Source organism: Protopterus annectens, chromosome 14.part0 (genome assembly GCF_019279795.1).
Source record: "Protopterus annectens isolate FY-2018-M chromosome 14.part0, PAN1.0, whole genome shotgun sequence".
Taxonomy (NCBI): domain Eukaryota; kingdom Metazoa; phylum Chordata; order Ceratodontiformes; family Protopteridae; genus Protopterus; species Protopterus annectens.
This window is the reverse complement of record NC_056748.1, coordinates 272,103,961-272,129,324: the sequence shown is the minus strand read 5'-3', so window position 1 is coordinate 272,129,324 and position 25,364 is coordinate 272,103,961. Positions and strand designations below refer to the sequence as shown.

At 39.2% G+C, this 25,364-nt stretch overlaps 1 protein-coding gene across 1 annotated transcript in view; it reads left to right on the top strand.

The window, feature by feature from the left end:
* Positions 1–25,364, top strand: part of LOC122788651 (calcium uniporter protein, mitochondrial-like) — a 1,672,929-nt gene that overhangs the window by 1,390,684 nt on the left and 256,881 nt on the right. The window contains exon 7 of the mRNA XM_044055548.1: positions 18,465–18,625. Within this exon, the coding sequence (XP_043911483.1) occupies positions 18,465–18,625 (161 nt within the window). The remainder of the gene's footprint in view (positions 1–18,464; positions 18,626–25,364) is intronic.

Here is a 25,364-nt window from a genome sequence, read left to right as displayed (position 1 = left end):
TCCCTGTATCAATCCTAATAAATTGCTCTATCTCAGAATCTAAGATCCCATCTATCTGGAAAGAATACTGCACCATACCAATTCACAAAGGAGGTAACTCCACTGACATTACAAACTTCGGCCCTATCACGATTCTCCCACCACTCTCAAAAATACTGGAAAAATGCATGTACAAGCAAATCTTGAAATACCTTCTATAGGAAAACTTGCTTACTCCTACACAGCATGGCTTTTGCCCTAAACATAGCACTACACCTGCCCTTATATCCTTCATTAATACTGTTTCTCTATCCAGAGGCAATAATAAGTTGGTCTCCTGCCTATTCCTCGACTTTTCAAAAGCCTTTGATACAGTCTCTCACCATCTTCTGCTGAACAAACTGGCTAACCTACACTTTTCTGCCTCTACTACTACCTGGTTTTCCGGCCATGTCACTGACCATCTACAATTAGTGAGATAGCTCTCAGCTCTCCCCTCCTCTTCCTGTCAAAATTGGAGTCCCCCAAGGATCTATCCTTGGCCCATTACTATTCAGTATATTCACTAATCTACTCTACATCTCCTGTCCACAGTCATCCCTTATACAATACACAGATGACTCCACCGTCATCACCATCACAGATACTCCCTCTGACCTTATCTCTGCAACTCATGCATCTTTTAAATCAATCAAATCCTGGCTTTGTGACAACCAGCTAATTCTTAACCCTAAAAAGACAAAACTCTTACTATTTCTCCCAAAGAACTTCACCACCTTAAATCTACATTTTCTGTACTGTTCCTCAATAACACCCCCATTAATGTTGAACCTAGTACAAAACTATTAGGAGTAGCATTAGATGACCAACTCAGATTTGATCTACATGTGAACAACTGCATCAAAAAGACACACCAAAAACTTGGCCGCCTTTATCGAAACAAAAAGTTTCTAACTAACAAAGTAGAAATAACTCTTTCTCATGATTACATCCTACCTAGCCTTCTATATAGCTGAGAAGTTCTTACCAATCTTAACTCCACACTACTAACTAAACTAGAGTCTACCTACAACAAGGTTTACAGATTCGCTGCTCACCAGTCTTTTATAAATCACATCATTGTCTTTCGCTTAGATACCTAAACTGGCTGGAGTTACCTTACCAGCTTCTACTTTCTCAACCGCAAATAATTCACTCTATACTATACTATACCTGAAAATCTTATGCCCTAGCCTATCTCCCCACTCATCTCTCAATATTCCCCCACTAGGTCCCTACATAGCTGAGACCTTAACCTACTACAAATATACAAACCTAAGACTAAAATCGGCTGCAACCTCTACAGCTTCAATCCTACCATATCATGGGACAAATCACCATTAGAAATCAGGTCCCTCAAACATCCAAATCATTTCAAAACTGTCACTAGAGAGTACCTCCAAACTCACTGGTCTTGCTGCTGCACTCATCCTCCTTGATCTAGGCCATTAATTCATATGTAATCACCAAAACTTCAGACCTTCTTAAACTTCAAAGTATCACTCTTCTCCATCTTTTATCTCCATTTCTAATGTCACATACCTCATGAAATAACTACATACACTATGAACTCTTTACACTATTTATTGAAAATGTTTGTATCGAATAATTTCTCTTATGTGTGCTTATGTTTTTTCCACTATTATTTTTCTGATAAAATGTATTTCATTATATGCATACATTCTAACCCGCTGACACTGTTAACACTAAAATTGTAAAACTGTGGAGCTTTTCTCCCCAGGCCCCCATTGAAAAACAGCTACCCAGTCAACAAATGTAAAATAAAATAATAATAAATGCCATTTTAGTACATGCTTCTTATTGCTGCCATTCAAAATTTGCTGCTATTACTGACGTTCAAGTAAAGAAATTTAGCTGTTCAGTTCAGGTAAGGGAAGTGTGTGTGAATTTTTGTTGCTGCCATTTTTGGTGGGTGGTCTTATTGCTGTTGTTAAGGTGGGTTGGTGTACATGCTTCTTATTGCTGCTGTTAAGCTGGGTTGGTGTACATGCTTCTTATTGCTGCTAAGGTAGGTATGTGCATGCTTCTTATTGTCGCCATTAAGGTACATTTGTGTGTATGCTTCTTAGTGCAGCTATTGAGATAGGTGTGTGTGTGTGTGTGTGTGTGTGTGTGTGTGTGTGTGTGTGTGTGTGTGTGTGTGTGTGTGTGTGTGTGTGTGTGTGTGTGTGTGTGTGTAATGCCCCAATAATGTATTCCTGGTGGTTAGTGTTACTCAGGCTCAAACCCTGTACTATGGGTATAAGAAACAAGAGCCTGAATTCACTGCCCATACCACCACTTGTGATTCAAAAAGTTGACCATAGCTCTGAACTGCCCAGATTTTCTCAGAATGTCTGAAACATCTGGCTCATATTTTGGTCTGTTCCTCTTTGTGTTTTTTGGCAAATCAGTGAAAACTAAGTTCACTAAATAAAGATAGCCATTTAAGTTTCAGCCTTCCTAACTTTCTGGAAACGCATGGTAACACAACTTTTTATTCTAGCAACTTTTTTAAGATTATACAAGTAATGTTTAAGATATGTCCCTGGTTTTGAGACTTTACCCCCCCCCCAACCCACCCAATAAACTTTGATTTTTTTTCCAGATGTATTGTGTTGCAAAGTTGGGAGATACAGTTGAGTGTCAAGTGGATTTTACAAGTAGCTGAGAGTTTCAGGGGAAGAGAAGTTTAGTTCTGCTTATGCCAAATCTGTTTCCATTGTCAGAAGCACAACAGGTAGTATACTTGCTTTTGATGCAGAAGGCTGTGAGTTCTACTCCACAGTATGTAGATGGATTGCTGATACTGTACTGTGTTGTACTTTAATATAGATGGAAGCTGCAGTCCTGATAATGTCCTCCTTTGGAGGAGATACCTAGTAACTATGAACCTGTTATCAGTTTGCCATTCATTCCTTATTGCAATATTACTAACTTATGTTTTAGTGTAACATAGGCAATTTATCCTTCAAGGGCAACAAGCGCTTTATTTGTAGATGAAACAATGAAATATAAAGTTGTTTGCTAACAGCAACATCTTCATTAGTTACAAATCTCTTTATGTGGAATTATATAGATGACTTTTACTTCTGCAGAGATTGTTCATATTTACTGATATTGGTGGATTTTAATGGCAAAAATCTGAGTAGACTTTTCTGATGGAAATGTTCTGAACTGGACAGTTTTGTCATTATTGATTCATACATTTTGTTTCATTGTTTACTGGAAAAATGTTCAAAACAATAAATTTTAAATGGGCTCAATCAAGTGTGTTACATTCTACAAGGAATATAATTTAATACGATCAGGAAGGTGAATCAAAGAACGCATGTATGTTTGCATGGTCTTAAATATGTGTGCAAAGGGCCTATGATTTGAATACAGCACAAAGGTAAACTTTATCCGCCATTGGCCAGATCCATTTTCTTTGAATGTGGGTTTCAATGCTGTATCAATGAATGTGAGTTTCAAGGTCAGAAAAGTTTTAATGCCAATTCTGTTTTCATTGTGAGATTGTATTGTATTATTTAGCAGATGTCTATCAATGTTTGTGCTATAAAATTTTAAATAAAAGTTTTCAATTAAATCCAAATAATTGTACACGTAAATCATAAAACCGTATGCACATAACAGTGTTTATGGTAAATGGGAAGGAATAGCCAAATAATGGGACATTGGAATGGCTGGGGGGTGGTTTTGTGCCACTGGCTCTGGTTCTAGCCCCAGAGTTACTACAACATAATTCTTCAGAAGGTCAATCACCATTTTGGAAAAATCTTTTCTGTTATTAAATTGCAAATTTGTAGTTTGTTGGTGAGTGATTTTGAAAGAAACTTATTTCATTTCCTGTGCATATTTTGTGGGGGTCTAATAACATTTGCATTTGTAGGCATCAGATCCAACATAATGATATGCATCTTAAGTGTCTTTTTTTCTTCTTTGGAGAGTCGTAACTTATGATTGACTGCCAAATTTCCATCTGGTTTCAGATGGAAGACCTATGCAAGTACAGAAACTTTTGTCTGTGCCTGTCTGGCATGGAAAAAGTGGGGACTGTAATACAGGCAATTGGCTTCACAGTGGGAGATCCTCGACTACATAAAAAAGCCAGAGAAAATAGCAACACCATATGGAAATCTACAAAGTTGGGAGAGCCTTCAAGAAATACTTGATGGAACAGAAACATGCTCCATGTGCAAAAAGTCAAAGGGTGCCATTAGCTACTGAACCCAGAATATTTCTTGTTCTTCAGCCACTGTCTAATTTTCTGGAGGTGGACACACCCATAGCTTCTGGTTTGCTCTCCCGTGCCTTGTTTCATGTAGAATGGATGCTAGACATGGAAGCCACTTTGAAAAAGGTGACTGACACCAATGTCTATATTAAGATTGTGGCTCTAACCAGCAAAACAAGAAGACTTCTCTTTTGACTCTGTTTAAGATGGTTCAAGCAGTCAGATCCATGATCATGTAGCACTACTTTTCCTCAGACACTCAGAGGTTTAAACAGTATATGTCTGCCGTTACATAGACCCCATGGGTCCCAACACCTCTAATGCCAAGTATCCCAATTACCCATCAAGGTTTAGCTGTGTAAGACTTTAAAAATCTGAGTAAGGTAGCATCACCCAGACCTCCGTTGTTGTGCCCAGCCTTTAAAAAAAAAAAAAAAAAAGAGCAGACCCTCTTCAGAGGAATCACATTCTTTGAAAGAAGAGGAAACTGGCATACATCTCACATGTATAGTCTTTATTCTGGGGTTTAATTTTTACCAAGCATTTTGGGTTTCTAATATGACTGGAACTGACCCCTTTCCCTAGTCAGGATACAGTTAGAATTCATGAAATTAGTATTGTTTCAGTCTTTGATGTTAGCTAAGGGAGCTCTTCTCAGCACCTGCAATGTGCTCCGAATTGCCTCAGTCTGTAATTCATTTGGGGTTAACATGTATTGGAAGCATATCTAAATGCAGCTGTAAATTCTTATTAGACCTTTTGTTCCTACTTCTATTGGAACTGTCTTATCTTTCTTCCACTTAATTCTTGTTTCTGCCAGCAAATCATTGTATTTTTATGACTTTGTGTCCTTCTGTGTCCCAGTAATGACAGAGTATAGCAATTTCAGTGATCAATAGTACATTTGTCTTTTTTTTTCATAGACTACTATTTTTGGTTTTCTTGCATCTATTTTTAATCCGTTAGTAATGGGTTATCCCATGTCATATAAACGTCATTCCCTATTAGATTTGTGATTTATGTTTCCAAAACTTCTCACCTACTTCTTTGTTGTAGTGTCTGCATAGTCCCCAATGCAGCAGTCTTGCTACTTTGTTGTGCCTTTCAGTATAAAGGCCCTCTGCCATCAGTGTGTCACACTTGGCAATATAATGTTTCCAGTGATGTTTTACAGAACCTGCTTTTGTCTGTTTCTCCAGCTTTTTCAGTTAACGTTTTGAGACTGTCACACTCATGAAGGAATAGTTCAAATGGAAGTCTAAGGAGAGTTCCAAGAGCAAAAATAGATCCTTTGACCGTATAGGCTTGGAAGAACTAAAATTCTCTGTACCCCCTCGGTATGTGAAGCCCATGAAGACACATTTATGGTGACTTCCCTGGAACTGGATTCCCAAACCCACATCCCCCATAGTCTACTCAGAAGCAATCTCTGCTTAACATACAAGGCCATGTCAAACCCAGAGCTGTTGGACATGCTACACTTAAAGAAATCCCAATCCCTCAGAGACATACGCTCCAGGGATCTAAACCTTGTCATCACAATGAACAAAACATGCTGGAGGGATAGGTTCCTGACCCAGAGACTCCCCAGACTCTGGAATAGACTGCCCGTACATGTCAAGCAGAGCACCTCTTTGGCCCTCTTCAAAAGGAACCTTGATTGGATGGGAGGTAGGAAATTCACCCCGGGGATCATGTCAGTCACCCTGCTAGACAGGGGTCCAGGGAAGTAAATACTGTGGGAAGAAATAGCCAGGGAATTCTTATGGCTAGGCTTGTATAGGCCCTAGGGCCAATAGCCTAGTACCAGCGTATGAACCTAAAGTTTGACAGATATTATTGGGTCCAAAAGGCCTTTAATTGCTATACAAAAATCCTATGGCTAACCCAGCTGCAATGCCCTTGAATTCTGTCAAGAGGCCCAAACTCTCTCCCAGATGTTAGAGTGGAATGCTTGACCACTTTGGGAAACAAATATTTATTTTTTTATGGTGCAGTGATGCAGCAGTAGCATTGTCACCTCACAGCAAGAGGTTCTCCTGTTCGATTCTTGGCTGGAGTGTCGTCTTTGTGGAGTCTGCATGTCCTCCCTGCTTTCATGTGGGTTTTCTCTTGGTAGTCCAGTTTCCTTCCACATTACAAAGACATGCACCTCGAGCATTTCTCCCCTGGCCTCTGCTGAAAACTGGCTTCGTTCCAAACTGGACCGGTAAACAAACGTTAAATGAAATAAAAAATAAATAGTTAAATGAAATAAGAAATAAATATCTCTGCTACCCTGAATTCAAGGTTATCAGCTGCTAGACCAAAATGGCCAAATACCAAATAGTCATCCTGAAACAAATTGAGGAATTTGTGTCAGAGATTCCTGAATATCCCCTGAAGGTAGAACTAACTAGACTGGCTCATACTTGTCAGAAGATAGATATCCACTTAATAAAATTTGTGTGCAGTGATTGTAAGTAACATCTTATTGGAAGACACCCCTGGCTGGGAATTCAGTTCCTGCTAGAAGATGTCAAAGGGCAACTCTTTCATGTGTCTGTAGACAAGAGTTGCCTGTTTAGTTCTGCTACCAAAGAAATGAGTACGACTTTTACTTTAAGATGTCTGATAATCTTTTGAAGGCGATGTGTTAACCATGTTACTATGTTAGATGAATGGATAGAGAAATCAAGAAGAAGGAATGGTGTGATTTTGTTATAAAAAATTAATGAGAGAGAAACAAATGAAGGCCTATCTCTCATAAATATGGATTACAAGTATTGGCCAGAATTTTTTAAGATGGAATGGCAAAAAAAAAAAAACAGATAAAATAAAGGAAGCAGGAAAGAGCAAAGATTCTACTGAGTTAATATAGTGGATAAGAGAAATAAGAGATCACCAGCAGGAAAAATTTTGTAATTGCATTGGATTTGGAGAAGGTATCTAATTATGTGAGACCTGTTAAATTATTTAAAAGATTAAGGTAGTGGAAAGAATGGTAAGGTTTATTGGGGGCACAGTTGTTCTAAGATAAGACTTTGGGAAAGATTTTTTGAAAAATATCTTTAAAGGGCATAAGACATCTCCCATTTAACATTTTGTTTTTCTACAAATGTTACTGTACGCAAGATAAAGTGTAGCTTAAAAGGGTGAAAGGCTGCTGTATTAGAATTGTAAAATACCAGATATAGTCAGCAATGAACTGTGTCTTGATCATTGAGTATCCACTGATGTAACAAAGTCCTTTTTCATTGCACAGCCTATATCTTAAGGTATTGTGTCCAGATCCAGGGATGTTGCTGTTCCATTCTACTCAGTAGTCATTAAGGCCGATCATTGAGTATAATGCCCCTCTCAGTATGTAGCTGTCCAAACACTCATCACAACTGGAATGACCAGAACATTTTCTCACGTAAAAAAAAAAAAAAAAACAGGGCCTAAATCATAATAACCATGTGGACCAACTCAAAGCCTTGTTCTTCTCATTACTATACAAGTTATTGAGAGGTGACCTCTGTCTCATGAATAGAGCTTCAACAGACCCCTTCTATCAGACCTATTTCAGACCTATTTCAAATTTGCAAGTCTAATGGTGTCATAAACACCCATTCAAAGGACCTTGATCTTTTTTGCAAAATGCATAGAACACGTTGGAGGGACACGTTTGTATTGTAGAGAATACCACTTCTATGGAACTGCCTTCCATTCCACAAAGAGGAAAGTACTTTTCTTAAGTGTATTCAAGTGTAATGATAACATAAATATCCCAATGTGTACCTATGTTCAGCCCATATTATTCATATGCAAAATGTAAGGGCTACAAACTACCATGGAAATGTAGGCTGTGCTTCTTAAAATGCTCCCAGTTCAGCAGGCTGTCAAGTACATGTGGACCTAAGAGAACTGAATAAAGAAAATGTCCTCTAGAATTTCTTATGGTGTTCACTACACAAAGAATTCCAGTAAAAACACTGAGGTACAGAACAGTAGAAGAATGTGTAATTATAATTAATGGTGAGTACAATCCTAGTTGGAGTGCAACAGAATAAAAGGGATATGAGATATGGGACACATGGGGAAAATAACCAAATGGGCTTATCAAAATCACTGAAAATATATTTTGTGAAAACAGCTCGTATTTTGCAATAAATATTTGAGGGGATTAAAATGTATCAAGCTATGTTTGAGGGGAAAAATAGGGAGATGAGGTCTACATGTTTTTGTGTATGATTTACATTTTGTAACCTTTTTTAAGATTTGGAATTAATTTCTGACTTTGCTAAACTGAGAAAATATTTATTCTTTGTGGTTTTGAACACATCACTTAACCAGACATTGCTCTTGGGCACCCTTGAGAAGGGACTGCTCTGGTGTGCTTACCTGTGTAACAATTTTAAGTACTGATTTGTGCAGATAGACTTCTACTAAAAGTACCTTATTATTTTTGTAATTAATTCTATGGGATCAATGCTACCATCAACTCAGGCATTTGTGGCCTTGGCTTTATTGTCATCTCTGAAGAAACACCACCTCTGGATTGCATATCCTTGGTTGAATTTGATTTCCTTAATCCCCTTCTCTAATATGTTGAAGAACTAAGTCCCCATATTCTTGAAAGCTCACTTGCTGGCACTCCAGAATTGAATTTGCATGGCCTTCAGCAGGGATGCTTTTTAAGTTCTTTGCTTTTTATTATATTGTAATCCTTTTATAAAGAGATTTGCATTGATTATATCACTCAAATAAGTTTGGATGCGATGCAGATGCTGTTAGTATTAGCATCTGCTCTTTGTTTGCTGTCATTGATGCACTTCTCCAGCACGTGCTGTCAAGTGACTTCTTAAATGCATTATGTAAATAGGATAGGTCTAGTGGGTAATGTTAGGAAGGTTATGAAATGGCTTGTAAATGAAAGACAGGAAATATGGAAGGATTAATCATTTTTTATAAATTCTGATCAACTTTAGGGAGCTGAATATTTCTTGCCAAGCTTTGATCTTGAACATATTTTGGGAAAAAAAAATTCTTTCCTCCTGCAATACTGTAGGTCACACTTTTAGAATATCTGATAGCCAGAAAGATGCAATATGACTTGTCATGTTTTTCAATTATGGAGCTTTGGAATATTGCTGCTGTTAAAAAATTGTGTTGTGGTATAGGAATTTGTATTGACTGGAACAACACACACAAGACTCTCTGCAATTCATGAAAGGTGATGTTATGCAATGGAGTAGGGTCATATAAGAACCCTTTGTGTGGTCTTCTATGCTGAACAGTAGTACTCTTACCCCCATTCCCTATGCAAATTCTCCTCCTAACAGTTGCACATCTTTCAACAAGCCAGCACCACTGGTGTACAGGCTAGTCTCAAAAACAGTACCTATGGGATGACAGCAGTGATGGACTAAAATGATGTAAACAGTGGCACTGCATTTGTCAGTGCAGTGATCCCCTCTTGTGCTGGCATTTTGCACAGTATGCTGCTATGCTAAGCACTATAACATCACTGAAAAAATAAAATAAAAGCAATTGCACAGCAGAAAAATTCAAACTGACAACAGAGTTCTGTATGATACAGACAAACTTGCTGCCTCATACGAACATGCACCAGCCACCACACAGTGACGCTATCAAGTTCCTGCCAGCTGAAGCATGTGCAGCTTCTAATCCCCTCATTCATAATACAGCATTGATTACCAGTCTGCCATTGTGACAGCAGACTGTGAATTTTTATGAATCACAGTCAGAATGACATTCTACAACACACTGAAGTAAGTATGGGGTGTCCAGTATGCTGTACCAAGTAGATGTATATAGCTAACCGGTGAGGCATATACTGTTCAAAGCTCATCTACGTATGTCAGTACAGTATATAGAAATGTAAGACTCTGCAGCTCTGCTTGATAGCCTGAGCACAGGGATACCTGGAAAACTGAAGCGTACCAGGTGTTCCTTTGTGCCATTTAAGACTATTGGATATGGAATTTGTGCTCACAAGGACTATAATGATAGTGTCTAGCAGCATACTGAGCTTCTTTGCAGCTGTGGCCTGTGTTTGTGAATGCAATGGAATGATCTTTCAGGTACAGTATCCTTTCTTACATTTGTATAGTATTCATAACTGGGCTCCTTCAGGTACAACATCCTTTATTTGTCATTAAAAAGAAAGGCGGTAAGTTTGATTACCCCATTGCTTTCTTTCTTGCGTAGTGTGCAATATCTCTCTTTAGATTTTTTATCTTTATTACAAAGATACATTTTGCCTGTTATAATGCATAGTTTTCACCATTGCTACTTATGATTTAAAAAAGACTAGTCTGCCCAGTGTATACTATGTTCTTATTAACGTTTGCATGAAAATTTAGCTTTTCTGCAAGTAGAAATTGTGAAGATGGGTACAGGTTTGATGGCTTCACAAGTTAATAAAACTGTGTATACTGCCATCTTGGAGAGATTTATCCAGGTGCTGCTTTGGTTTTCTTGCACGTGAACTGCATTTGTTCCATGATGCTAAATTGCATGCCTGATGTCTGCCTTTCTATGATATCTTTTACAATAGCACCTACCATTTAATGATTTAATGGAATTATAAGCAGCTTAGATCCTTCAAGAGGGCCTGATAAGCAACTTAATGAAAGCAAATATGGACAAGAAAACTTCTGCTACAAAGCACATGGAAAGTTTTTTGTGAAATAGTCATCCTTTTCCAGTATTTGGTCTTTAACAACAACGAATGATGGTCACATTTTTAATATGAGCTATTTTACAACAAAGTTGTCTTTGAGGAGAGTGAAACAAAACTCATGTGAGAACAAGAATGCACTTCATATGTTATTCATTTGTTAATGGAATAACTGGCAACCTGAAACGCTGCTTCTGTTACATCAAGTAACGGTTGACTTTAATAAGATTGTGTGTGTTTTTAACCAAGTGACCTCTTTTTACTGAAGAAAAACAGTATGGATATGTATAATGTAGTATTCTAGCTTGTGTTATATTCTCAAGCTTGTATTCCTTAATTGTAAATTGATTTGATTTTGCATTTTTTGCAGTACGTACTTTTTTGTCTTTCATCAAACAACACTGTAAGATCATTGAGGTAAACCTGAATTACCACCAGTTTAGGTAAATGAGACCTACTTGATGTCTTTTCAGACAAATTGCACCTCAAGAGCCCAGCATCTTCCTTATTCTACACAGTAGTGTCAGTAAGGGAACACTGGTGTGTGTGTGTGTGTGTGGGGGGGGGGGTACATGTGTGGGAGTAGAAACGACAGCTTTCTGTTCTTCAGGTCTCTCTGGCCCAGTGTGCCAACCTCCGCTCTGTCACTGCCAGGCAGGACCACTTGTCAGGATGACTGTACTATGGATGGTGCAGTGGTGCAGCAGTAGCGTTGTTGCCTCACAACAAGAGGTTATCTGGTTCAATTCTTGGGTGGAATGCCTTCTGTGTGGAGTATCCATGTCCTCCCTGTGTTCATGTGGGTTTTCTCCGGGTAGTCTGGTTTCCTCCCACGTTACAAAGACATTTCTTCCAGGGCCACTGCTGAAAATTGGCTCCATTCCATGTCTGATTTTCCCGGTAAACAAATGTAAAATAAATAAAACTATATGTACTGCAAGCTAGGAAAAGATTCTGTTAATCATTAGGTTGGTTGGATTGGGAGATCTTGAAGAATAAATAGCTGGAGACCAACTGTTCTTTGCAGGTAAGCCATATTGATAGCACCATGTCAGTGGAAGTGCCATTTATTTTTGGCTGGAGGTTTGGTCACATTACTGATGATCAGCCAGCCAAAAGAAGTGGAGAACATCTATACTGAGAATATGATATCATCGCTTGACTTTCCATGGTAGGGTTGCATGATTCAACAGTGTCATATTATGCTTGTGGCTACACCACCCTCACCTTCTGTTTCCTAATCTTTATAAAGGCAAAATGGTTTAACTATGAGGAATTGCAGGTTCCATTCTACAAAGGTATATTTATTTATATATTTTTATTTTATTGACATTTGTTAACCGGGTTAGTCCAACTGGGATTTTGCCCCATTTTCAGTGGAGACCCGAGGAGAAAAGCTCCAGAAAGTACAATATATAATTACAGTAAGAAAACAAGTACTACAAACAATAATAGCAAACCGTAGTAAGAAATAAACAACTACACGTGAAGATTAGAATTGAAAGAAAAAATAAATTGAATTTTCTTTTTTCTTCTTCTCAGGACAATTCTTTGTTACTGTACAAGTGATGGAGAGTCAAGAGTGTGAGTGGGATCAACTGAGAGTGATGAGTGTGGGGGGAGGGGAGAGCTATGAGGGTCATAGCAAGGACAGGTTCTGGAGTTGAGTAAATGTGTCTTAAGTTATTTTTTAAATAGTGGAGTGTGAGAGATATAGCATATGTCCAGGGGAAGTTTATTCCAAGCTTGGGCCACAGAGTGTTTATAGAGTTGCTTACCTACTGACTTATTAGAGTAGTGGATATCCTGCAATTGCTGATTAGAGGTGCGGAGAGATCGAGAAGGGGTCTAGAGACTAGGAGAAATAAAGATGGACAGCAGGAAGGTTTAAAGAGCACTGAGTGCAGCATGTGAAATTGGTAGCGATGTAGTAGTTGTGGGAGTTCCAGCCATTGTAGAGACTTTAAGGCAATACAGTGGTGTGTGTTGTTTGGGGCGCTAGTGACGAATCTGGCTATTTTGTGGTAAGGTTGTTGGAGTTTGTTCAGGGTAGTTGTTTGAATATTTTTGAGAACTGGGGCGACATAGAGGAGAAAGGGGAGGAGAAGTGCTTGTCCTAGGGTGAGTCTAGCCTCAGGAGTGAGGTATTTTCTGTTCCGGTATAAGAGACCTAGTTTCTGATGGGTTTTCTTTATGCATTGCTGTATGTGTTGATTGAATTTTAGTTAATCGTCAATAATGACCCCTAAGAGTTTAGTGTAGGTGTCAAGTTGGATGGCTGTATTGTTACAAGACTTAATGACAAAGGAGGATCTATGATGAGCAAGGGAACGGGCAGAAAAGAGTAAGTGTTTGTTTTTTTTGGGGGGATTGATGATTAGTTAGTTTTTTGAAAGCCATTGTTCGGTGGAAAGTAGAGCTTTTTGGGTTAGAGTGTGTAGGTCAGAGATGTTGTTGGCTGTAGAAATAATAGTGGAGTCATCAGCGTATTGTATGAGAGATGACTGATTGCAAGAGGTGAAGAGGTAATTGGTGAAGATGTTGAATAAAAAGGGACCGAAGATGGAACCTTGTAGAACACCAGTAGAGACAGGCAGGAAAGGAGAAGAGGAAGAGAGCCATTTTACAGATTGTTCGTGTCCAGATAGCTAGCTAGCGAACCAGCTGAGGGTGGAGGAGGATATGTGAAAGTTGGCAAGTTTAGATAGAAGTAAAGGATGGGATACTGTATCAAAAGTTTTGGAGAGGTCAAGAAAGAGACAGAAGGTAAGTTTATTATTGTCCAGGGATTCTGCAATGGTGTGAGTGAAGGAGAGTAGAGCAGTAGTTGTGCTGTGATAGGGTCGAAAAACCATGTTGGGTAAGGGTGAGTAAGTTGTGATTGAGAAGGTGATTAAGAAACTGTGTGTGGATACATTTTTCTAATATCTTAGCCGGGATAGAATGGCAATAGGTCGATAGTTGGAAGGGTCAGTGGAGTTACCTCCTTTATGGAGAAGGGCTAGTGTAGAAAGATTTCCATAGGGTAGTAACAGTAGATTCTAGCATAGATCTATTTATTAATATAGTCACTGGGTAGGCAAGAGTCAGCTGCAAGTTTGAGGAAGGTAGAAGGTAATTTGTCAGTAGAAGGAGAGCAGGGTTTGAGTTTGAGCAGTAGAGATTTGATGTAAGAAGTGGGAACTGGCTTGAAGGAAAAAGTAGTAGTATTGGGGGTGGGTGTTGAGTCTGGTAAAGAGGAGGAGTTAGGTTGAGAGGGTAGGAGATTTTCGATGGAAGAAATAAAGTGGGAATTAAGTAGAGTAGCTATTTCCTCAGGAGTCATGTTTGGGTAGGGGGGATGGGTTAGAGGGAGTACCTGGGTAAAGTATTCTGTTAAGTGTTGACCAGAATTTCCGGGGGTTAGATCTATGTTTATGCTGGCCTGATCTATAAAATGATTTTTTGTCTATTATTGTCTGTTTTTGGCAAGATTACATAGTTGTCCTTATTTGAGAAGATGAGGTGTTTGTTTAGATTTGATCCAGGCTTTCCAGACACTGTCTCTTTGTTTCATGATGGACTTAGTTTCTTTTGAAAGCCAGAGGGCATTATTAGATTTCACTCTGATCTTCCTGGAGGGAGCTATGGAGTCCAGAGTATTCAGGAAAATGCTATTAAAAGTGTCAACAGCATCATTCAGAGGGAGTTGTTTAAGGATGGACCAGTCAATGTTTTGTAGAATAGAGTTAAACTGAGAAGAATTAAATGTGGATAGTTTCCAACAATCTTTAAAAAGGTGGGGTTTAGGAGTATGTGGGTCGTATCTCAGGAAAGAGGTAGGGAGATGGTCACTAAGGGAGTCTGGTAGGGTTTTGGGCTGGTGGTTGTGTTGAGGGGAGTTGGTAAGAATCCAGTCTATTGTGGAGCTGGAGGTTGAGTTTTTCTGGAAAAGAGTGGGGGTAGAAATGAGTTGGTGGAAACCATGAAGGTGAATACTAAGTAAGGGAGAGTCCGTAGAAAGTTTTGACCAGTCTATATTGATATCGCCAAGAATGAGTGTTTCATAAGGTATGTTGAGAGCGAACCAGGATAATATGTTTTCTAGAATGGGTACATTGTTGCCAGGAGGAAGATAGATGGAAGCAATAGCAAATTTTTTGTGAAGATTCAGATGAAAGTTTAGAATGAGGAGTTCAGCAGGGTGGAAGTTGGGAATAGGTGTGGGGTATGGTGAAAGGTTAAGGCTGTTAGAGTAGCAGATGGCTACACCACCTCCTTTCTTTGAAGTTCTATCAGAGAGGTAGATGTAGCCAGGAGGGAGTATTTCACTGTTTGAAGTATGTGGCTTGAGCCACGTTTCCAATAGGGATAGGATGTGTGAGGGATGTTGTAAGCTATCCAAGAGTGCAGTTCAGTAATTTTATTTGCTGGGCTTTGAATATTTAGTGACTAAAAGGTTAGGTGTTTGCATGGGATTGAGTTATGGGAGTGAGGTTGTATATCTGGTAGGCTGTTGGAAGTGGGTTGTGAGGAAGAGGTAGTTAAGGTAGATAAGGGGGGAGAGAGAGGAGAGGTGTAGAGGGGCCTGGGTTGGGGTGGATGTCCCCGGAGGAGACTAGTTGTTTATTGAGAAGAGCACTTGATGTGAAAAGTTGATAGTATTTGGGTAGTCTAGATTTAGTCTTATTAGAAGGTTTGAGAATTTGTAATGTGTGTCTTTTGTACAGAGTTGTGGTAGAAGAGTTAAAAAGGTCTGGAGAGATGGTAAAAGAAGTAGGAAAGCTGTAGTGTGAGTGAAAGGTAAGAGAACAGAGAAATGGATTTGTGAGGTAATAGTGATAGGAGGTAGTAATAGAGAGCATAGCGAGTAATGTTGCAGATATAAGTAGATGCAGCATGATGAGTGGTTTGGTTAAGGAGGGGAAGAGGGGGGAGTGTAGGAAATTATATAAAATAGGAGAATATGCTAAGTGTGATTGGATGTTGGATTGTGGGAGTGGTAATAAGCAGGAAGTGGATTTGTAGTGGATGGCTGGGCAGGAAGGGGAGGGATGGTTAAGTATAAAGGAAACTGTACAGGGGGTGGGTGGGAATAGGTGTAGGGTAGGGGAGCGAACGGAGTGGGGCTAAACCCACAAGGAAAGACCTGTGGGAGGCTTGGAGACACCTTAGGACAGCTCATTGGAGGGGGGAGCGAGAGTAAAAGATGGCGCTAAGAAGAAAAAATGCTTCAAGGCTTAAAAGAGCACAAAGGAGTATGGGAAACCTTCAGCAGTTACCATACCTGGGGAGGGCGGGCAGGTAAGGAAAGGGGTAGTGTAGCTGGAGAGGTTAACACAAGGAGGACGGAAGGAAATACAATTAGGGAAAGATGTGGAGATATATGAGCAGAAGTAGTGGAGAATAGATAGAATCAGAGAAATGAAGGTTAGGCTGGAGGAGTAGTAGGGGTCATATTGTGGAATGTTACACCCACAAGGAAAGACCAAGAAAAAAACAATCCGTGAAAGAGAAGAAAGGGGAGAGGAAAGTGTGTAGGGTTCTTGCTATAAAAAGAGGGTAGTGGGCCTGAGATTAGGACAGCAGGAGGTTGGAAGCAAGGCACAGGTATAGAAATGTAAGGAAGAGCAAGGTAGGACAAAGGTATAAGGCAGTGATTAGAATATCTTACTATGGTAGAGGGGAAACAAGCAAGTTAAAAGAGGAATGGGTATAGAGAAAAAAGTAGTTCGGAAAGGAAGTATGATTAACAGTGGAGAGGAAACAAGCAGATTAAAGGAGGAATGGGTATAGAGAAAAGAGTACTTCAGAAAGGAGGTATGGTTAACAGTGGAGAGGAGTAGGGCAGAGAGGGGGGTAGGAAGACTGAGGGATGTTCAGGTAAGATTTGGAGGAAGAGGTAGATGAGAGGGAGTGATCAGCAGGTGGGCTGCAGCCAACACAGGGGTAGCCCAGAGATTATAGGCAGCAAATATACTTTTCAGGTGAGCAGTACATACTTAGATTAATTCCATTAAAGAAGGAAACAGACTGCAGATGTTTGGCAGAAAGTGGTTTTCCAGAGAGTTTGGGCCTGAAGTAGATTCAGGGAAGCACAGGTAGCAATTAGCTAAACCTGTGGGAGGCTTGGAGACACCTTAGGACCGCTCATTGGGGGAGGAGAGAGAGTAAAAGACAATGTCCAGATGTCTCACAGGGAAAGACAAAAGTAGTGTCAGAAAGGGATACCACACATCAGAAATTGGGAGGGAAAGTGGCTACATAGAGCTAAGAAAGAAAATTAAATTTAACAAAAAGATTTAAAAAAATGTTGTGGAATTTGAAAATGCTTTTATTTTCTGAGGTTTTAATCCAAAGTTTACTGGATTCCAGTGAATGCTAGAAGTGTGACAAACTATTTGGTAAACTGTGCTAATCAAATTAGAATGGATGCAAAACAGAAAAGAGAACAACTGACAGAGAGTGAAATAGGTCCGTGACAGCTGCATTATGCTCTGGTATAATTTGTCTAAATGTATAGTAAAGAGAACCTAATAATATACATACAAGAGCAAACAAGGAGAATATTGCAGGCACCTTTAACTTGTCAGTTTAATATAAAGATGCAGGAGATTGTGGACATCTGTACTCAGTAGGAGATGTCACTTCTTAAAATATGTTATGTGGATTCCAGATAGCATCTCAGCACACCAGAGAAGATATGGCAGTAGCTAATATAGTATATACTTTATAAACAATCTTAGGAATATCAACTGCAAATAAAATTAGTTGTTGTTTGTCTTTCTGCTTTTCCCGGTTAGGGGTCGCCACAGCGAAACTCTGGTCTGCTAATGATTGGCAGTATATTTTTACAGTGCAGAGTTGCCAGCTCGACCGCAGGGAGGACATGCAGACTCCACACAGAAGGCACTCCCTGCACTTCAGACGAGAATCGAATGGGAGAACCTCTTGCTGTGAGGCAACAACGCTACCGCTGCACCACCGCGGACTGCAAATAAAATTTGTGAAATGCACAAATTCACAATGGAAAAAAGTTATTTTTTTATGCAAGATGCAAGCCATCGATCTTGCTTGTTCTATGAAATTTTCAGTTGCTGTACCTTTTTAATACCTTTATTTTATCTTATTTTACTTTATTTGATATTTGTAACTTTTTGTTGTAGAAATCTGACATAGTGCTTGCTTTTATAGCTACTCTTTTAGAAAGTTTTCTCTTCCCAAGTAGCAATTTTGGTTAGTGTTGTCAAAATGATCTCCAAATGTTATAAATTCTGCCAAGCTTGCTGGAGTTGCAGGTTATGCAGTAGTCTGTAATAAAACTCTTGACACTGGCACTTGGCTGAACTCCTTGACTATTTAAGTGTAGGTCAACTTGATTTCAGGTCCTGTAGTGATACCAGAATGCATTGCTATTTTATTAGTCATAAGCAATAGAAAATAAATAAATCTCGCACATTTCTGAGACAGCCTGTGATCTAACATTTCAGAAAATGCAAGTACGAGTGTTGTCATTGAAATGTATCCTGATACTACTTTGCTTGATTGTATCCCTGTCCCTAGAAATATTGAGCCATGAAGACTCTGTGACAATGAATGATGTGAAGATGCTCATTCAGCAGTTGTATAGCACACTTCGTATTGAAGAACACCAGCTGCAGAAGGAACGTGAACTGATTGAACGGTTGGAAGACCTTCAGGCACAACTAAAACCTCTTGAACAGGTAAGAGCTTTTTGGCTTTTGGTAAGCCTTTGAGCCAAAAATCTTAGACTACTAATTAGGACTTCTGCTAGCAGGTGCCTCCATTCGGGACTACGCATGAGTCAGGTACATTAGTATAAAGAGAAGACCCTGCCATATTCCTTCTAGTTATTTTCTGTTTTAATAGCTGTATTTGACCAACTCTGTTATGCGGCTCTGGGTTGTCTAGATCTCTCATCTTGTCCTCCCTACTGCCTGTACTGAAATAGTTTACTGATGTGACATGCTATCAGTGCTTTTGTTATAAATGGCATCCTAGGCAATATGAAGTATCTGTCAGATGCATAATGTTGTACTGAATTCCATCTTGTTGAAAATTGGTTTGTTGGATATAGGTAAATTATTACAGCAATAGTCAACAATTCAGTATCGTGGTACATTTTCTTCTGAAATGAGCTACAACTATGGCATTTGTAGAAATAATGTACCATTATCTGTTTATATGGTATCAGCTGTTTGGGTCGATATGCCTTAATGCTTCAAATACTCTTACTTTTCATTTTATTCCTGTTTTTCATTTTCAAATAGCAAATTCACTGTAAATGAAGTACTCTAGAAATAAAAAGCAGAGTCCCCAGTGGTTGCAAATATTACAATATCCATACTCACTCTAACTGTATATTTGTTTGTAAGTTGGAATCCTGCACTGTTAGTTGAAGCCGTAACAAAGCTGTATGCTGTTGTGAATTTCTGAGTGTTAACTCACCGTTGATTTATTTTTATTCAACAGTATATATGCTTGGAAACGTTCACTTTCAGGGACAAATAAATAGTGTTTTTAGCTCTTGTCAGTGAAAAGCACAGTAATTATAATTTTATGTGACATGCACTTGTCTATGTAGGCAAAATGAAAATGTGCATATTTGTTGTGAAGCTAAATTTTGGATAACTACAGTATTGTAAAATTCTGATCATAAGGTAACTCTGTGAAAGTCTAAGCATGTTGTGTCTTCATTACATTCATTAAATTTCACAGACTCTGGTTTCAGCTTTATGCAGTCATAGGCTGTCAAAGTTGAACATGCATGTTCTGATTGAGAAACCTGCTCTGACTGTGAAGAGGCCACATAAAATTTCCACAAACAAAAATTCCATTGACACTGTGTTCAGAAGTGTCCAGTCCCAGCCCCCTGGATGCACACAACACAGCTCGCATGTGTGCACACAACTCACTGATCCTGCCAGTCCAGATCATTGATTGTGTAACTGTGATCAAACAGCAGAATTCTGCCACTTTCCTCAGTAGGTGACCTCTGTGTTCATTGTCCACCAATTAAAGCCAGGTTTAATTGTGCACAACTCAGATGTCTGTCTGATTGTGATAAGTAAAACAATGGCCACCATTGTGTTTTTCAACTTGTTTCACACTAAAAAGCACAGACTACCTCTGATGAGTCAGACCTAATTATTGGTTACCTTTTACACATGCAGTATCAAATTCTCAACCATCCCCAACACCCACACCCACCACTCACATACGCTAACACTAACAGTGGCACCACTCCTGACAAGCCAGATCAGTGACTGTTTAGTTGTGTGGCATAACAGGTAGTGCACACAACTTTGATGCAGAAGCTTGGGGGTTCTGTTCCCACACCAGGTAGATTGATTGCTGTCAGTGCAGTGTAGTATAAGGGGGTGATGCACTCCTGAGTGCATCAGCCTTCAGATGAGATGTTAAACTGAGGCCTCATTTGCCCGAGTGGTGGTAGCTCTTGTGGATGTAAAAGATCTTATGGCACATATCAAAAAGAGAAGGGTAAGATTCATGATGCACTGGCCAGATTTCCCCTAGTAGTATAAATACCACTTCGTCTCCACTGAAAAGAGGATACTACTTAATGGGATTAACCTGGTTAAAAAAAGATAGATAAATAAGTAAAGTAAAAAAAAAATAAAATTGCTATTTAGCTGTGATCAAATGACAGCAGGGGTCTGTCACTTTCACTCACAAGCTTCATATTTTCCCACCATGAATATCCACTTTGACTAAAAATTAAAGAATAATGGCCTCAATAATACAATTTGCACTAAATTAACATGTGTAATCTCAGACCACGCACACACACACAATGACACTGTCTCTACCAAGCCAGCTTAATTATTGTTTAACTGTGATTAAATGATAGCAAAAGTCACTTGTTTTCATCTACAGATTGCTTGCATACCGAGTGTCTTAGCTGTATTTTGACTGTGAACACATCAATTTCCTAATTGTGTGATAAAGTTAAAAAAACTAATGGTCACACAGTAATGCATTTTCAACTCCTTGCTATCAGATACATATGGTGCAATCCCCACAATCCAAATCAGTGAGAGTTTTAAAGTGATAATGTGTTCTGTTTGCTCCCCACCCCAAGAAAGCCACTGTTTATATACATGAGTAATGTCTGAGTTTCTTTAAATATTTAAAAAAATTGACTACAGTGTTTTTCAACTTGTTCTATAAGTCACATGTACTTCCCACTGACAAGCACCAGCAGAAATCAGTTTAGCAGTGATCTGCATTTTTCTACAGAAATGAAGGTTGTATTTCCTAGCATCTCCATTCTTAATTAAAAATGTTTGTGTTGTATTGAAAGTCCAGTCTAACATATACGTTTTTTACAGGTTAGAATTTGCTCGTGCCCAGAAGCATGCATGCACCTCCCAAAGAGAGCAGTTTTGGAACTCACCAGGCTACAACAGGGTGAGAGGGAGTTCAAGTCGCACTCCTCAAAGCAATATGAAGCTAACATATGGTCATTGATCTCCTCAGTGTCCTAGATGGGGGGGTCAGGTAGAGTCTGAGGAAGCTAAGGCAGATGTAGTAGACCCAGTGATGGGGAGAGAAGCTGATGGCAGTTGATGGTCAGAGGAAATATGCAGAAAATGTACTCTTGAAAGGAGCTAACTTTGTTCCTACCAGAATTCCCTCTCTAGCTGATATCATACTTGACATTAAGAGGTTTTGTCGTAAACTTAATTTGAGAGTATTCTTTCATGACCGAAAAGCTCACAAGTGAATGATATACATAATGTGGGACTGGTTGATGACGATTTTCTGAACTTGAGCACACATGAAATGGAAATGTTTTTTCAATGTGTTGAGGATGAAGATGGCTTATGTGCTGATAAAAGTGATGATGCCACTATTGTAAACAATGAACCACTGGGGGGCTTTTTTTTACTGGTTATGGATGCTTGGATTTACCTGATTTACCCTCTGGTAATCCCCAAAGTTCACAATAGTTTAACAACCCCGGAGACCTGTTAGTTCTGGAATATGTTCCTTTCTAGAGCATGTCAACTTAATTTTGGATTTGCATCTTAAGAAATATTTGACCATGATTCCTTCCCATGCTAAGAACACTGGTGAGATTTGTACGGATTTGTGCAACTTCGAGTGGAAATCTGATTATTTTTGGGCAGCGGTGGATGTAAGTGCCCTGTACACCAATATAGAAAAGATGCGGGGCATGGAAGCTGCAGCCAGAGTTCTGGGAGAAGGACCTCAGTCATCCTTTCTACTTGTTCTTATAGAGTTTTGTTTAACTCATAATTACTTTAGGTGGAAGGATGACTTTTATTTACAAAGGAAGAGCACAACTATGGGGGCTGCTTTTGCCCCCTCATATGCCATAATATATATGGGGGACTTTGAGTCACAGTTCATGATGTTGAATGAATATTTTGTGAATAATGTATATTTCAAAAGATACATTGATGATTTGATCTTTATTTGTAAGGGAGATCAGTATAAATTTTTTGAAGTTCATGCAAACAAACACTCAATGATAACCCTCACGGTTTGAAGTTTACTTGGGATGTCAGGGTGGATAGTAATTCATTCTTGGATGTTGAATTTTATGTTGTTAATAGTTCAAGAGTTCAGCATAAACATTTTAGGAAGCCAACTGCTAACAGCTTTTTACATGCAAATAGCATGCACCCCCCCTTTAATAGAATCCTTACCATATTGGGAATTCAGAAGAATTCTGAACAACACTTCTGAAGTACAACTAAGGGATAGATACCTGGATGAGGTTCATGAACGTTTACTTGTCCCGAGGGTACGCGGACAGCATCTTACACAGGGCCAGACACAGGGTGCTGGATCTTGGCCATTGTAGCATCCTGTTAAGTTGTTTTTTGTTATAAGATATTCCAAATTCTCTCCTACCTTGGAGAGGATTGTTAAACAGATGTGGAATATTGTTTGTGAGGATGGCTCTTGGTTTTCTTGAATGTTTTCTTAGGGATCCTATCACGTAGTTGAACTTTTACAAGTTCAAGCCACATATGGTCGAGACAATGTGTTCGAATTTGTAAAAGTTCGAGCAATGGTGCAATCTCGGAGTTGGTATATTTAAGTAGCACGGGGTGTGGGGAGAACAGGGGGTTGACCCCTGCTTACAAGTTATTGTTTTGTCTGTTGTGTAGTTATTTTTTTTTTTTACATAGTCGAAGTTCTGTAACTTCGAACATAATGGTTTGGCCATTAGGTGTTCGGAGTTATGGAACTTAGACTATGCAATATAGACCCATTTTCCTATGGTAGATACAGTAATCTTAAGGAATTATTAAACAAAAGTATTTCTAAGGGGGTCGGTGTGCACTTGTCAATGTGGGAATTGTTCTGTATGTAACCATGTCAGGAACTTGAATGGATGCAAAATCAATGGGAAATTATACTTGCCCAAGGGATTTTTATAATTGCAATTCTTGTGGTGTAATTTATATTATTGGTTGTAGTTGTAGTTGCATGTGTTGATACATTGGTCAAACGACTAGGAGGGCAAAGGTGAAAATTTTGGAGCACTTGGCTGACATAAGACAGCACAGATTAGAAAGTCCGGTAGCCACTCACTTTGTACATAAGCATGACGGATCATCTAACAGCTCGATTTTAGTATTTTAGCACGACCCTCGGCTAATGCAGGTAATTTCAAAAGGGAACTCAATAAACCTGAATGCAGGATGATCATTAATTTTCATACATTGTTTCCTCATGGTATGAATTTGGATAGTAATATCACTTTGTAAAGCAAATATTGTATTAGAATGCTTTTGTATAAATATGTATTTACATATGTCTGCTTTTGGATAGCATTTGATTTGGGTTTCCTTGGTTTATTATGTTCTTAATTAGACAACTATTTAATTATTTAATGAGGGCAGCATTGAGTTTTCGTGGATATTCTTTTGGATGTGTATTTTTTTTAATTTGGCTCTGGCCATCATAGGTTCATACAAGATTACTAGGCTAACTGCTAGGCTAACTGCTTTAAGTGCCCTTACAAGCCTAGACAATGTCACCCAATTTTCCCCAATGTATGGCTCCTAGGGGCAAGAGGATGGCATAGATTTGTGCCTGTGCATTGAGTATCTTGCAGATTGCCCCTGTCCATAAGGGACATAGACACTACCCCAGGTGTGAATTTGTGATTCTCCATCCATTGAACCAAACTGAATTATAAGAGAGACAGGGAAGGGCTCTGCTTATTGTGAATAAGAAGCCTGTCCCAAAAAAGGGGCAATCTCTGAGACACATATCTATCTCTCCCGCATGTTTTGTTTGAGTCGCTGGCTAAGTTTAGATTCCTAAATCTGGTGACCCTCATGCCATTTGACTTGCAGATGTGTAGCGGCTCCATCAGGGCTGGATTTTTGAGTGCTTTGCAAGTCAGGCATAGGTCACTCCTTAATAGTCGGTAGGAGACGGAGTAAAGGAATAGGGCTTTTAGTTTTTTTTGCATAGTTCATGATGTTTGCACCATGTATTTTCTTTGTGAGGAGCCTCTGAGGTCACTGCAACTGCTGTAAGTATTTAGTCAAATGGCACAATGTACTTAATTATATGAGGGTTGAATACAGTGAGACTATAATTTCCTTGGATCTGGATGCCATACCTTTACTTATAATTTGTGACATATAGACAAATTTCTTCAGCACTGTAGGACACATGGCAGTCAAACTTCAGGCTACCATCCACCTGCATACCTAAACTCTCACCTCTGAGTCCAGTCTAAAGAGTTTGCTGTTGATGAGATCATTTTCAGGAGCATTTGACTTCCCAAAGGGTATGATAATGCATTTTTTTGCATTTAGTTTTAGGCCATGGTTCTGGCACCAACCATTTGTCTGATCTAGGCCCTCCTGAAGGATATCTACATAGTTTGGTGATTCAGTGATTGCCCCCCAGCTTGCAGTTGTTGGCAAACTTAGTCATCCAGAGGCCTTCCACGTTCGCCTTGACTTATGGCACACCACTAGTAATTGGCATCTTGCTGGATCTGGATTCAACCAGTTTAACCACATGTATTATGCCCATGAGCCAACTGGCTATCCATCTGGTGACATGGGGAGTTATGCCCAGTTTTGTGAATTTATTTATAATACCTGAGTGGAGAATTATGCCAAATGCCTTGGCCCGGTCGAGGTAGGCGATATGTACTGTTTTACCCACAACCATGACCTTAATGATGCTTACAAAGAAATCCATCAGATTCAGTAGACATGACCTACTCTTTACAAAGCCAAGTTGTCGGGTTCAGTGTTTGGAGGTCTCCTATGTCATTAGTTATCAAGTCAATGATTAGTCTTTCCACTGCCTTACATATAAGTCTAGTCAAAGTTGTTGGTCTGTAATTTCCCAGGCCAGTAGATGGTCCCCCTTTATGCAGAGGGATGACTGTTGCTGTCTTCCACTCTATCAGGA